The following is a 15427-nucleotide window of genomic DNA, read 5'->3' as shown; positions in this document are numbered from 1 at the left end:
GAGAAAAAAAACAACATGTGTGTATAAATGTGTGGTGGTTTCAGCAACAGTTTGGATTTGAAAAGGGACACAAATATAAATCATTTTCCAAGGATATACAGGAGGGGGAAAAGGTCTTAGAAAAGCATAAAAGAGGAAATGAGTTAATAAGTGGGTATGTTGTGAGATGTCAAAAAAACTAAAGGAAACTATTGACTTATCTAGGATATACATGAAGAGGTGTTGTATCAGATAAAAGTGAACTTCTGAGATTGTCTACAAATAAGAATCAGATTAGTAAAAGTAGATGAGCGTTTAGGGATTTCTAGAGTTTTTATTTTATTTTTTACAAACTGGTGTTTGAAAGGAAGAATTGTTTTCTTCCAGTTGTAATCCAAATTCATGATACACACTTCGTAATACAGTATTATATGACTTCATCAATTTAAAAAGCTATTTAAAACCTGTTACATGAGTTTTTAGAGTCATATAAAATCGTGTCGGCTCATATTTTGCTGTCAATCCAATATTTTAAGCGCATATGACAAATTTTGACCAGCACAAAAAAAACATCAAGATCTTTTTCAACAACAGTTAAATACAACTGATAAAAGGACACACACTAACACAAATGATTATACCCACACAGTTCAAGTGATTCCAATGTTTTATCACATTTCATTTATCTTCTTGCAAACTGTACCGTGCTCTTTTATTCGCGTCAAGTATCAATACCAAAGTTAATGTGTCATCAAAACAAATAATGTCAGCGAGTGTTTATGCTGTTTAGCAAATAGATATCTGATGTGTTTAGTGTCGAAGCCTCGAATATCAAACACATCAAAGTCAGATTATACAAACTGTCTCCACAATTCTGTACAAAATTCACTTTCTCCGCGACAACAATGCAGCATAAATCTACATTAACTTCACTTAAAACATTTACAGCAGTAATAAAACACACACACAGTGGTTTTGAATACGTCGCAATAATTTGAAATAGGATGGAAACGTCGCCAAAAAATATATTAATGGGGAGAAAATGTTTGGAATCACAACAAAAAGAGAAAGACAAACACAATAAATTGTGCTTGTCAGTAATCTAGGTACATTTAAAATGTTAGAACACACACACACACGCACACACACACACACACACACACACACACACACACACACACACACACACACACAGACGCACGCACGCACGCACGCACGCACGCACGCACGCACGCACGCACGCACGCACGCACGCACGCACGCACGCACGCACGCACACACACACACACACACACACACACACACACACACACACACACACGCGCGCACACACACACACGCGTACAAAAACCTCCCCTTTAAAATAAGACTACTTTTCAAAGAAATATGCAAGACTTTTACAAGTCAGAATCAGCACTTTTTCTGCATAAAGAAAACACTTCTTAGAAAGAAATATTCTTTAGTCTAGAAAATGTTGTGAAAATAACTCAGGCCCTGTTTACGCGACGTTTTCAACTGAAAACAGTAAAATTTTGTTGGGTTTTAAGGGTCTGTTTCCAGAAAAACGGCTCTTTTAGCCACTGAAAATGCAACTTTTTGAATTCGGCCCCAAAGGTGGAACTTTTTGAAAAGGCTTCGAGTCTGTCTCCATGGAAACGCAACCTTTCTGCAATGCTGCCACTGCACATGTACACCACGACCGTAATAAATGGTGCTTCTGCACACGTGCCAGCAGACGGACAATAATAACAATGGCTCTCAGTCCATATTCTCCTGGCACCTGGTCGTTTTATACTTGAGTCGCCTGCAATATCAACTGAACTCCACTATCCGTCCACACGAATGTCCATACTCGCCATTGTTAAACAATGCATTTTCATTTGAAATGTTGTCATGTAAATGGGTCCTCAGTCCCTGCAGAAAATTCTAATCCTGCAATTGTAATAATTACCCAAAATTTTGCCAAATTACAAAAGTTGCTTTGCAGAGTTTGCAATATGACTAAATTCCAAAAGCTTCCAACCGCACTGCCCCAGCAATATATGTAGGACTTTGTGCCTAAACGATTTGAATCATAGCGGAACAGTCTCAACTGCAGATAAAAACAAAAAACAAAGCAAAACGCCAAACAAAAAGTTACTAAAGTACTTCATTGTTTTTAACACACAAAACTTTAAAGCGATAAATTAATAAACTTTTTTTTTCACTATGCGGTTGTTGTCGATTTGTGCAAACAATTCCAACTGAGCCACAAACTAAACTACAATTGTTTTTCATAAACCTTTGCAGCAAAGTCCAATTTTTTTTTTTTTTATAGCGGATTTTACAAAACCGAAAAATATGTTCCATTATTGTCACATTGCCTAACCTTGTCCCCAAACTCATACAACGACTCACACTCGTATAGCCGGCGACTACAAATCCTCGTGATTCCCTCTGTGGCTGCGCTTGTCCAGCCAGGCCTGCAGCAGCGGGAGGTTTGTGTCCACCCAGCGGATGTTGTCCTCAATGGCCTCGTAGGTCTGCTGGATGCACCTCAGCTCCGAGCCCGTCTCCTCTGTCAGGGAGCCGAAAAAGCCTCGGATCTGCAGAAATTAACCACCACCCGATGAAAGACAAATCTTTAATTAACGAGGAGGAAGAGGGAAGTTTAAACCCTGAAAATGACAGACGCTTGCGTTTTAATGTTAAGTCTCGATAAGAGACATTGCCTTTCCCCCCATCAACAATATCTAGGAGGCACTGGCAACATATTGCCTGGTACGGGGCAGATTACCAGGCAGGGTTGAGTATCAGCTGTTTATCTTAGTCAAACATTCAATATGGATGGCTGGATTATATAATTTAGTAGGACTGGTAGTAAAAACAGATCACAGTTGATCCAACATGCCTGCCGCCTGCCAAATAGCAAGCTTTAGTTGAATGCCAGACTTTATTACACAGTACGAATTGATATATTTTCTAATAAAAGATAGTCTAGTAAACAGTTTTTTTATGACCCATTACAATCGGAAGTATTAACTTGATTGAGATTGTGTTTAATGTATGTGCTTGTCAAACATTTTAACTGTCAGAGTTGTTACACTAATGGATTTTTTTTTTTAATAATTTGACCCTGTCTCACCTATATTTACATTACATTTGATTCTAAGAAGATGAGTTGGATTAAAACACAGAACATTAGAACACTGTAGGTAAAACTTCAGAATGTACTTCTTTTTTACTATTATGAAATGTAGAGATTTCAATAATGGGAGCACACTGCACTACAACTCAAATTTGTCAATGTTATATATGACAAAGTATTCAGCTCTGTTGTTAAGGCTCTTTCCAGTCATTTAGTTATTTGGTTGGTTAGTTAGCTGGATTTCAAGTTTACTTTCTCTTTCTACAATGACTTTTTCCCCAAATTCCAAATCGCGAGAAAATAAAAATACTGCCAAACTCATTTTGACAGCATTGACTCCAAAAAAGATCTAGAAGTTCTGGAGGGACTCACTCATTGAAGTTGACATGAACATGAATCTGCACTCACCTCGTCAAGCATCTCTGGAGTGGAGTACTGGTTGGTCACTCCAGTGACCATGTAAGACACGATGTTAGAGCCGAGATCAAACCTGTCACAAACAGTTCAGAGATCCCAATGATCAGCGACACCAGAAGGTGGTACATGATCAAAACCAAGACGAGCTTAAGTGCACAACTAGTAGTGGGGGAGCAGACTGACTTCTTGATCAGGGTGTGCCAGTTGGCTCGGAGGAAGTCCCAGGCCAGCTTGTACCCGCGGGGATTCCTACTGACCGACACGACCACATCGGGGAGGTCCTGAGTCTTCATGACTTCCCCGGTGAGACTTTGTTCCATCATCCTGCCGACAGAAACACGAGCGAAGGATGAAAATCACATCCTCTGATGTCTGAAATAGAGCAACGGTCACGTCCCTGTTCCTGCACTTCCTGTACGCACCACTTCAGCTTCTCCTGCAGAGGACTGACAGACATGGCGGTCTTCATGCGGCTCTTCACCGAATTTTGCAGCGAGTGACGGTACTTCTCAAACAGGAAGTCCCACCCCTCTGCCGTTCGAGCGCCAATCACGAAGACGGCCATTGTGACGTCAACGGGAAGGCTGGAAACGCAACATTTGAAAAGGCGTATTTAATGTCGACACTGAGCGGAGTACATTGGGAGGAGACTTCGGTGCGAGCCACTGACCTCATGGTGCCGTCAGAGTCCTTCCACTGCTGGAAGAGCTGCGTGGCTTTGGCCAGACAGGGAGCATAGTTCCTGAAGCACGCGAACAGAAGCAGGTAGCTCCTCATCATCCGCTCGGACACGGAGCCGGAGTCCGTCCACTGCTGTCGATCAATCAGGCCGCGGAACAGGTCTACGATGTAGCCCTGCCAAACACAACCCAACACTGGATCAGGTCAGGCTGAAAGGAGTTGTAGCGCGCACCAAACGAATGGACCAAGACCTTTTTTTTTTTTTTTAAACGTCATTCCAGACAAAATGATGCAGTTTGAATGCAGAACGGACCAGACAGATCAGTTGAATGAACATGATGATGCAACCATCCTGTGGATTTTCATTAGTGTTAGTGCTTACGAACAAATGAAACCTTGATGGTGTTTCACCTTTACATGTTCGACAAGCTATTGGTGAGTTTTTAGATAGAAAAAAAATCCAACATTCGTTTGGTTGGATGTAAAAGTTATAGATTCGAATAATGGCAGATAGAAAACTGGCAATAACTACATAATTTTCAGCATTTCTGCCATTATCCTGTAAATGGACATCGTTTTCGAAACGTTGCTGCATAAACGCGATACTTTTCTGAAATGAAAATGCAAAAATGGTGCGTTTTCACTTGAAACGCTGCCTTGTAAACGGGGCCTTACTGTTCCCTGACGAACGCAAGGAACTCACAATGTGCACGACCACCCGTCAGTTTAATAAATCGATATACGGATGTCCTGCAATACTGCAACCTAAAACTTCTCTCACCTTCATCTGGTTCTCCAGCGCGGCCATGTCTCTCTTCTCCATCAGCTTGTACAGAGGAACAAGCTCCCCGAAGCCTTGAGTCACAGCCATGATCTCCGTCTCTCTGGACAGGTACAGAGACAGCTCCAGGGCCGTGTCCAGCCTCACTTTACCAACACTGCCACACACACACACACACACACACACACACACACACACACACACACACACACACACACACAGCAGCCTTCACATCAAATCGGTGCTGCAACCACCGGAGTAATGCAGGATGCACTGCGGTGATGAGATCTTGCAGACCTGACCAGCTGGAAGACGTTCTGGATGAGGCTGGCGCGGTCGTTGCTGCTCAGAGCCGTGTGGTTGTGCTGCAGCAGGTTGATGATGGAGTTCCAGCCGTCTCCGGCGTAGTGCACCATGTAGTAGCCGCTCATGTCCACGTTGAACTTCACCCAGGCCGCTTCCTCCGGCAGGTACAGGACATCTGCAGGAGAGCGCAGAGTGACGGCCTGAAGACGAACCTACAGGGTTGAGACAAGTCTCTGGTTGATAACGATGGAGAAATCCTCACCGGTTTGTGTCTTCAGCAGGAACCTGTGGACGGTGCTGGAAGCGCTGGTCATGTAGGTCAGCGGGATCTGCCACAGGAATCTGACGGCACACAGAGATGATGAATAAAATTGAAAGTTTGCCGTGTGGGACAAATAGGTTTGTTCAGCGAATGCTGTTAAATACTAACAGATAATTGTCATCAGTGGGAACACGGGCGCACGGTGTTGCCTTCGATTAAAATGTTTGTTCTTAACGCGTTGTTGAATGAAAATACTAAACCTGAACATCTAACACATTAAAGTTTGTATTATGAAACACAACTGCATCCTAAATAAAATATAGTCTATTATAATATGGTGTAAAGCTGACTTCTAGCTCATTCCCTTTAAACATTACCTGCACAATTTTGAGTATTATTGTCCAGGACTGATGTTTAAGAGGTTTTTGTCATATTTTTTTCCAGATAAATGCATCAATCAGGGGCATTAACTGTGAATATGGGATGCTTTGATAAAGGATAGCTGCCAAACCAGATGGTGTTTAAGTTTTATTGAATTTGCCATCATAAGTTTATAAGACTGAATATTAAACAATGTAAAAACCGAAAATCGGGGGTCTTACCCTTCAGTGAGGGAGGGATCGTCCGTCTTCAGGAAACGCTCTTGACTGAGTCTGACCTCCCGACCTTTGACCTGCACTGTGACCAGGGGGAAGCCTTCCTGCAGCGTCCAGGTGTCCATGATGGCCCTGACGTCCAGCACGTCACCGGAATACCACTTCTGTGCACACATCACATCGTCATTCAAATTAATCTTTCAGAACAACAACAAAAAAACGTCGACTTTTCATCTCTGTCGTCTCTTGAGGGGAAACACTCGCCGTGGCTCCTGACTGGAGTTCACGTTTGGAGCAGAATTCTTTGTGTCTCAGTCGACCTTCGTCCAAATCATCTGAGGTGCAGATCTGGTTTGTGGAAAAACAAAAGTATACACAACATGAGCAACTAGACAAATACGTACAGACGTATATACAAATACGCCTTCACCTTGATTGATCGTCAAACTTAAGTTTGTCAAACGGATTTATCCGAGGACAATTCTCATTCAAATCTAGTATTATAAGTCACAACAACTGGTAGAATCACATCATGGATATAAATCTGAGTAGTTTGAAAGACATTTAATCCAAAAAAAAAAAAATTACGCAAGAGGAAGTTGTGTCAAACACATTTTAGTTGAGATGCCACATTCAGCCCAATTTCATCTTGAGTGGGCCGGACTGGTGCCACAATAACGGTTGAATTTAAACTTTAAACTTTCTCTGGGTTGTGGTGCAGAGTATACGTCATGAAAATGGCCATTATTTCACAAAAACCAAACAATTACTACCTAAAATGACTACAATCGCAATCTAAAGATTTTTTTTAAACAATTGTTTGGTGTATTGGTCAAATTGGAGCCTCTTACAGATCGTTTATGGCCCCCAGGGCATTTGTTTGACGCCCCCTGAAATATATGGCTTTCACATCAGAGCTGATAGTAAATGTGAAGCTACAACAAAGTTGTAGTTTATGGATGATTTGTGAAAGTAAAAGAGTGTCAGGAAAAATAACAAACTTTAAGAAAAGTGTTACAGTTGTTGAAAAAAATTAAAAGAGTAAAATATGCCTTGTCATGCCATTCAAAACTGTTACTTCAAACATATATCACAGAAAAATTGAAGATCTTTTCTGAAAATGAGGAATATTCTGCAATTTCTCATCATCTTTTCTCTTGTTTCATACGTACTTCCTAACTTCTTACTCTTACATTATCCTCCTGGTAACTTTAACCCAAAGGCCACATTTCAAACTTTAAAAGGTGTTTCCAAAAGGTGTTTCCATAGTTTCTGCAGACATCGACTTGCATTCATTTCCAGCAGATCTCCCCTAAACTCAGTGATAAGTACGAGAGGCCCAAGTATAATCTTATCCCCAACCTAATTTTTCATCATTATTGCTCTTCAGTGGTTTATGTCTCTATCAAAAACAGATTAAGGCTTGTGTAACATTATTTGCGCAGCTTCTCCATTTACAAATACTTACATCAGTCAGACTCTCCCACAGGTGGCTGTTGACGGTGTTTTGGTAGCTGTAGCGCTTCAGGTATCGGATGATGCCGATCTCAAAGGCCTCAGGCGTGAGGAAGTCCCGCAGCATGTTCAGAATACAAGCACCCTGAGATTAATATAAGAGAGATGACTTTATATTACCAAGTCAAACCTGTTGCACTTCTAAGTACTTTCAACCTGGCAAGAACTTTACAGAGTCGTCTTGCTTCATGTTTTGTCGTTGAAAGTTCATCTAATTCACATATTTGGCTCAAAACACTGTTCTGTATGCTTGGCTGAGTTGCTGATGCAGTCCGTTTTCTCTAAATGAGCCGAAATGTCATTTGTCTGTGAGCGAGGCTGACCTTGTCATACGACACGTCGTCAAACATCTCCTGGATCTGCGTGGGGTTTTCCACGGGAGTGGAGACTGGGTGGGAGGAGCTGAAGGCGTCCACCTCCATGGCCTCGAAACACTTTCCCAAGAAGAAGTCATCCTGGAGCAAAGACGGAAAACAGTTCGATCTCGAAAAAAATTAAACCTATTGAGGCAGTAAGTACGACGCAGAACAAGCTGCTTCTGCCCTCAGCCCTCACCACTTGCAGTTCTGGGTAGGTGATGTCCAGGGAAATATACTCCATGAACTTGGCGAAACCTTCGTTGAGCCACAGGTCGTTCCACCACTCCATCGTCACCAGGTTACCGAACCACTGGCCGGAGAAGGAAACATTTCACGCATGTTGTAGTGAGAACAGTATGTAAACCAGTGTTTTATTTCCAAGGTGCTCATAATTCTGCTTTGGAGAAACAGGTTGTGAATTTATAGAAGTTTTTAGGACATTTTACTGTATTTTGCACCAGAAGATTTCAATAAAATCAGCTCTATGTTGAAACTGCAGTTATTTTCTGAAGTAATTGTTCGGCTTTGTGAAAATATAGACATTTTAATCATGCAACTCTGTGCCACAACAAATAAAGTTTAAAGCTTAAATTTAAAGGTTATTATGGCACTATTTTACCTGTCTGACCCACTCAAGATGAAATCGCGAATGAATGCGGCTCATTAACTAAAACGTGTTTAACACCCCTGACCTTGAAACACATAATTATTTAATGAATTCATGTCTTCATTGGACTATTAAAACTTCACTATGCTGTGCTTATCCAAAGTTCATGCTAATTGGAGTCAGAAGAAGAAGGGTGTGAGATAAGAGGCCGATGTACAGCTGGAAAGATAATTCAGAAATCTTGAGCTTGTTAATAACAGGAAGCAGAATAGTAATCAAACATGCGATAATGTTGTCAAGTTACTATATAATTTGTTTATTGTTTCACCTTTCTACACAACCGTTTCACAGTACAATAATTAAAATTTTTCATTTCGCTCTTGCATATTTGAGATAAATAAAAACCTAAATCTTCTCTACGCAACAAAGTTTCCATGCTTAACAGACGTGACAGAAACGCTTCAAGTGGAAACAAAAAGCTGAATCACCACAAGATACCCAGAGTGCTGTGGCGAGCTGCATTCAATGTGAATAAGAGACTAGTCACGAGTTCTTTAAATAGATTTCACTTGCTTTTCTCCATCCGTTCCATCATTTATAAGCTCTCTGAACTCACTATCTTAACTCAGACACTCAAATATACTTAGTGAGCAGGCATGTAGGGCTCCATCTGATTGGTCGACGTTGAACGAGCTTATGGAAACACATTTTTTTCTTTTTACAATTCAGACTTTTCACACATGTATGATGTGCCTATTGACATCACAATGCTGTTAAAACGTGCCTGATCCTTGCGAATTGCCCAAAATTCTTCTAATCAACGATTTACACTCTTTTTTTTTTTCTTTTAAGCACCAGTATCAACATTCAAAAGGCGGAGAACATTTGGGGATTCGAAATGGCTCCGTTCAAATCAAGCCCTAACTGATAGAAAGCAGCTACCTGGTGTGCGAGCTCGTGGGCGATGACCTTGGTGATGCCCAGTTTATCGGACGCGGAGGACTTCTCGGGGTCGAAGAGGAGCCCGCTCTCCCTGTACGTGGTCAGACCCCAGTTCTCCATCGCACCCGACTGAAAGTCCGGGATGGCAGCCAGATCTGCACGGGGCAACATCCAGCAACCACATCACGCTTCAAACAATCAACATTAAACTGGCTGCGAACACACTGAACTCTCAACAGACACGGACTTATAGAGTAGACCATGTGCAGCTTCTTGAGATAGATAAGTACAATTTTACAATATTTGGATTTTTATAGTTTTCCCCCCCTAAAACATATAACATTACATCATGTAATCTATGATGCTAGACATACATTTGAATCGATAACTTTATTTCTTTAAGCTAAAAGAAAAAAATCCTACTTTAAATCTGCATTTGTTTATCATTGCTACATGGAGGATTAAAAATGGTTTTAAATAATAACTCAAATGGAAAATAATGCTAAAAGTAAACATAAATGGGGGGGGAAAAACTGTTTGAAAATAAAACGAAAATTACTATAATAAAATGCTTCAAAATGACAAAAAAAACATGCATAACTGTGCAAAAGAGGGCCAAAATGGTTAAGAAGCTCTAAAATTACACCCCCCCCTCAAAAAAAAGCCATAAAAAGGAGGTTGAAACTGCTCAAATCAGCTGATTATATAAAGAATTGTTTTCCATCCTAAATTAGAAATGAAACTTCATGAAAGCAAATTTTTCATGGTGTATCAAATTATCCATGACATGTTTTAATCTGTGTCAACATCATTCTAAAGGTAAACGTGTTTTGAGGATCCACTTTGGTCATAAAGGTTTCAGACCCCTGACTCGACGTATTCTACAATATTGTTGTTTTTCCTTGCAATTTTCCTTTGAGAAGCCAATATTCAAATGAACTACTTTTGCTAAAGTCTGCATTATGATAATGCCACAAGTCTTTACCGACCCTGTTTGGGAAGCGGGTAGGGGATGTCAAAATAGTCGTCGTAGAAATCCAGCAGCTTCACAGCAGCGTCCAGAGCGTAGGCCGTCTGGTCGATCTTCTCAGGAACGGCGTAGACTGAAATCTGATGAGAATAAACAAACGGCACTTATCCTGCTGTGAACTTCCAACAGGTGAACTGGTTCCTACGAAGACAGAGACTCGTGTATCTCACCTCCACGCCGTGTTTGGTGGTCTTGCTCACGGACAGGAAGTCGGACACGATGTACGCCACCAAGTAGGTGCTCATTTTAACAGTGGTGTCAAAGTAGTCCTCCAGCAGACCTCCGGGCAACTCCACAGATTTCACCTAGAAAAGGAAGGAGCCACAATGTCCGAAGTACCAACAAACTTTAAATGAAGGCGCTTTAATTTCTATCCAACTTAAATACTGAGAACTCATCGCTTCAGATGGGCGTATGAATTTCTCAGGATACTACCCTACAGCAATTCTAGCAAAACAGATTACAGCTGTGATAGAAACAGTAGAACATGGCTGCTAGGTGTGCAAGAATTCTCTTTTTTCTATGATAATTTGACCGGCTTTATCCTAGAAAGCTGCAACAATTTCACCATTTCTCAAATATGGGGTTGTAATCGTTCTGCCCCAGTCTGCTCAGCACTTCTGTTTTTGAATCATGAAGGCATCTGTTCCCGTGTGACACGTTTCCAGCCAGTCGTGCTTTGTTGAGCGGAAGACCCGAGTTAGCGTGATTGGCTGAATGGCGAGCTGCGACCCGCCCCACGGGACCGGCAGTCAGGACAGATCATAAACTTGAGTAGACTCCTCATCGGCTGTTGAAGCATGATCAGCGCTGCAGCCATATTGGATGAGCATATTCTGTAACGACGTTCTTGACTGAAGTGACAGCAGTAGTAGCGAAGGGGGGACCCATCCAAGATGGCCGCCACATTGCTACATCAGCTCCAATAGGCAGAAACTGCCATTATATATGTCTTTGGGGCTATGGCTGGTTGTTTTCATGTTATGACATTGGAAGAGAAAGTCTCTCAGTCAAAATGTTACAGGTTTGCCAAAGTGTCCTTGAGAAAGATACTGAAACCCAAACTGCTCTGGATTGAGCAGCTTGCATAGCAGGTGCTGTCGTTGGTGTATGTGAATGTGACTGCTTTGCAGACTGTTTACCAATAGAAAAGCACTATATGAACTCCATCTACCACAAGATGTGTGTGATAATTTCCCTCACAATGCAAGAACTTTGAGTCTCTGGTGCTATAATCCCGCATCGACCACCAACATGAGGTCTATCACAACCACCAGTCCGACTCACTGACAATTGCATATTTAAATGGGAACTTCTTCATGATGGATCAATCGGGTCAATGCGCAACTCTTTGAGGGACGGAGAGTCACAGTGAAAGCAACAAGAAAAATTCAAGATTTAGCTTCACTGAGCAGTTCTTCCTTGCTGACACTTCCTCTTTGGTGCTGACTATAAACTGCAGTAGCTGTACTCAGGCCTACCTTGGGCATGTTGGAGATGGTGATGTACTGCGGCTCTCGTACGATCCGTATGGTGAAGTTGGCTTTGAATGCAGGCTCGTCGAAACAGGGGAAGGCTCCGCGGGCGAAGGTTGCTTCGAACTGCGTGGATGCCATGACTCTGAAGACGTATCACAGCAGTATGGATAAGGCCGTTGAAGCTACTTGGATGACCACGCTCTACACCAGTCAATTGAAATTAAATTTGATCCTTTTTTTTCTACCCGGATTAAGGCAGTATCCGCTTTAATTTCAGCTTCACTGCTGTCAGGAATGGTGCTGACCATAGGCATATTAGATAAGATCCACATTCTTTGGAAAAAGAAAACTGTTCAAGTTGAAAGATCATGTGTGGACAATCAACAAGAGTTTGTTTCTTTACTTAATTTTTCCGCTCTTGGTACCGATTCTAACTATTTTGTGGCAAAATGAAGGATTTCTGGATGATGACTCCTGGACGGTTTTCATTCTCTGTAAGTGAAATAATGCTACTAAAGATATTTTGGTTTTCCCAATTATTTCCAATATATTTATATATATTGACCTCAGACATTTGTCTATATCTGATCATTTCCAATCAAATATAACAAGAGACATTAATTCATTAGTCTTGGACTGGCAAAGATCTTCACCTTTTGAAATGCCTTCACATAAACAATGAAATCTACAACCTCCATCTTTGAAAACAGATCTGAGAGTCTTACCGGACTTCTCCAGTCTTGGTCCGATAGCTGCTCTTGTAGAACCCGTGGTAGCTGTCAGAGAAGTTAGCAGCAAACGCCAGCTGGACTTCATACTTCCTGCCTTTGCTGAGCACCGAGTCCGACAGCAGCGCCAGCTGGTGAAACCGAGGATACTCCAACAACTTGAGGGCCTTCATGCCGTCAGGCGCCAACAGCAGTGCGCCGGATATCTGCATGTTCTTGGCATGGAGGATCACGGCGTCCACGTCCTCATGGACGTCCAGCTCGATGCGGACGACGCCGGTGAAGTCCAGTGTGGTCAGGTTGGGGTGGATGCTCAGGTCGTAGTGGAGCGGCGAGACGGTTTTCGGCAGCCTCATGCGGTCCCACGGGAACGGCTCGCCGTTGGTGGCTACAGGGGGGTCTTTGGCTTGGCTTTGGTTCGGCAGCTGCGCCGCAGTCGAGAGCCGAAGGGCGACGGAAACGAGCGCCAACAGACGAGGCACGACCAACATGGTGACAAAGAAGGAAGGAAATCCTCTCACCTGAGAGACAAAGTGTTAGATTTCAGTTTAAAGGGAAGCCATAGCCCTAAAGATTCTTTCTCTTCAGTCCGGCACCATTTTCTGCATAAACTCCAACAATGAAACCATAGAACTGTTCTCCCCATGAGGAAACATCTGTCTAACAATGAGGGGAATCCACCCCAAAAATATACAAAACAAGCCAGATTTTTAAAGTGAAGCAGTTGAGGACCTTCAGGAAAGGAAAAAACCAAACATACTGAGAAATAGACATTCTATATCAATATATAAAGTTGTATATCGTATTTGTCCATCTATCAGAAATCGGGTTGCAGCGAGTGGCTGCAGCAGGCTGAAATTAAATTTGACTAGTTACAGAAATCCCAAATCTCATTGGTCCAAGTCGGAGGCTCCTCAACGCAGAGTGGACAGAGTCCTGGATAAATCCCAGAGCCACCTGGACAGATCTATTTTACAATCGAGGGCCCGAAGGGAAAATCTGACCAGTTTTTTTTCCAGAAACACACAAAGAATAAAAAGAGAAAGGGGAGAAAACTTCCTATTTTACACTTGTTATAAGCAAGACTGACACAGTCTGGAGGGAACGAAGAGCTGATCCTCCATTTAAGTGAATCAACTCCAAACACCACTGTGCACCATAAGAAATAGCAGAGTTGGATTGTGTCAGAGGGGAGAATAGTGAGAAAAATAGTGCCATAATAACTTTTGAATTTAATCTTTAAAGATTGTCCTTTGTTGGTGCTTATTGCACCTAAAGCCTGGCAATTACCTGCAGGCTGGTTTGGATTCCTGGCCCGTGGGCTGTATGGTTGACAGCCCTGCTTCAAGTATTTCATTGATTCAGCTCAGTAAGAAAGAACTTATGGCCTATACTGTTAGTAAAAATGTAATCCATACTAATTGCTTATGCCGCCTAGTTTAGTCGGTTTTTAATTGTTTATATGGCAACGTTTGTTTGACACCTGAAACTTCGACTCCCAAGATGTCTGATTAACGCAGATTGGACACACAACAGCAGCAAAAAGAACTTCACTTTCTTTTGACAGCAGTTACAGGGTTTTTTTTGTTTTTGAGGATTTGAAATGTTCACAAGCTTCTCTGCAGATATTGGGCATCCTCCTACATCAACTATTCACTTTAAAGACATCGAGTTACATTATCACCTGTAGTTACACATTTATTCTCACATTTGTCTGATTGTCTTATTCAAACTGTTGACAGCATGACAATGCACCATCTCCACACTTTCGATTTCAACCGTTCAGATTCATTCACTCATTCATTCGTCATTAACGCATTAAAGTGTCTGATGTGATCAAAATTATAACTATTACTATGCATCTTTGTTCGGATTAAGTGAAATAAGTCCAAATAGACAGTGTTACCGTGTCGTGCTCTCCAGAAGCAGTAAATGAAAGTGAAACAGGTATTTCTAGGAGGAGGAGCAGGATGGATTTATGAATATTATTATTCTGTGTCTCTGCGCTTTTAAGCAGTCGCGTCCGTGTAAAGTGCAGATCAAGCAGCCGAGTTCAGGACGTTTTCCGATTCTGCTGCCCATTTACAGGACACCCAGGCTGTTTTGAGACAGATAAAGCGTTCACAGATACACAGGGAAACATGTTTGTAGTCACAGCGCTGAGAAACAGGAAGTTCCGCGTCATGTGCGTTGTGTGCGTCCCGCAGAGGCGAGGCTTGTCCTGCAGGGGGCGCACTCACTTTAGTGGGCGTGCTTGCCTTTGTTTTTGTTATTTTCCCCTCTTTTTTTAATTGCATACTATGGAAGGCACAAACGCTGCACATACACCGTGAACAATAACCACCCTACATTGCATTTCTGCATTATATGAAAAAGAAGAGGGGGCAAAAGCAAAATGAATTAAATTGAGAGCAAACGGCAATTTAATGTAGTTCTACAGCACCATTGAGACACAAGACAATTTACAGTCCTTTACAAAGACATAAGGAAATAAATTAAAACAAAGTGGTTAAGAACAGAAGCCTGAAAATACAATAAACGAAGCAAAAACTTGATAAGTTCATATTTGAACCAGGCTTTTTCACTGTGATGCTCTCTGACTTCACGGCGAGAAGGTGT

At 41.9% G+C, this 15427-nt stretch overlaps 1 protein-coding gene across 1 annotated transcript; it reads right to left on the bottom strand.

Moving 5' to 3' along the window:
- Positions 1-489: 489 nt before the first annotated feature.
- LOC308132058 (endoplasmic reticulum aminopeptidase 1-like) lies at positions 490-14741 on the bottom strand. Its single transcript, XM_080499001.1, has 19 exons — positions 14715-14741; positions 12806-13329; positions 12084-12222; positions 10773-10907; positions 10562-10682; positions 9573-9727; positions 8220-8333; positions 7988-8119; positions 7618-7749; positions 6414-6497; positions 6156-6313; positions 5554-5633; positions 5283-5466; positions 4986-5142; positions 4194-4378; positions 3946-4107; positions 3707-3847; positions 3515-3596; positions 490-2564 (listed from the first exon to the last, which is right to left on the bottom strand). The coding sequence occupies exons 2-19, from the start codon at positions 13297-13299 to the stop codon at positions 2394-2396; spliced, it is 2826 nt and encodes a 941-aa protein (XP_080355127.1). The 5' UTR covers positions 13300-13329; positions 14715-14741; the 3' UTR covers positions 490-2393.
- Between the last annotated feature and the right edge of the window lie 686 nt (positions 14742-15427).

The sequence above is a fragment of the Blennius ocellaris genome, assembly GCF_963422515.1.
Source record: "Blennius ocellaris genome assembly, chromosome: 7".
Classification (NCBI taxonomy): domain Eukaryota; kingdom Metazoa; phylum Chordata; class Actinopteri; order Blenniiformes; family Blenniidae; genus Blennius; species Blennius ocellaris.
This window is presented reverse-complemented; position numbering and strand designations above follow the sequence as displayed.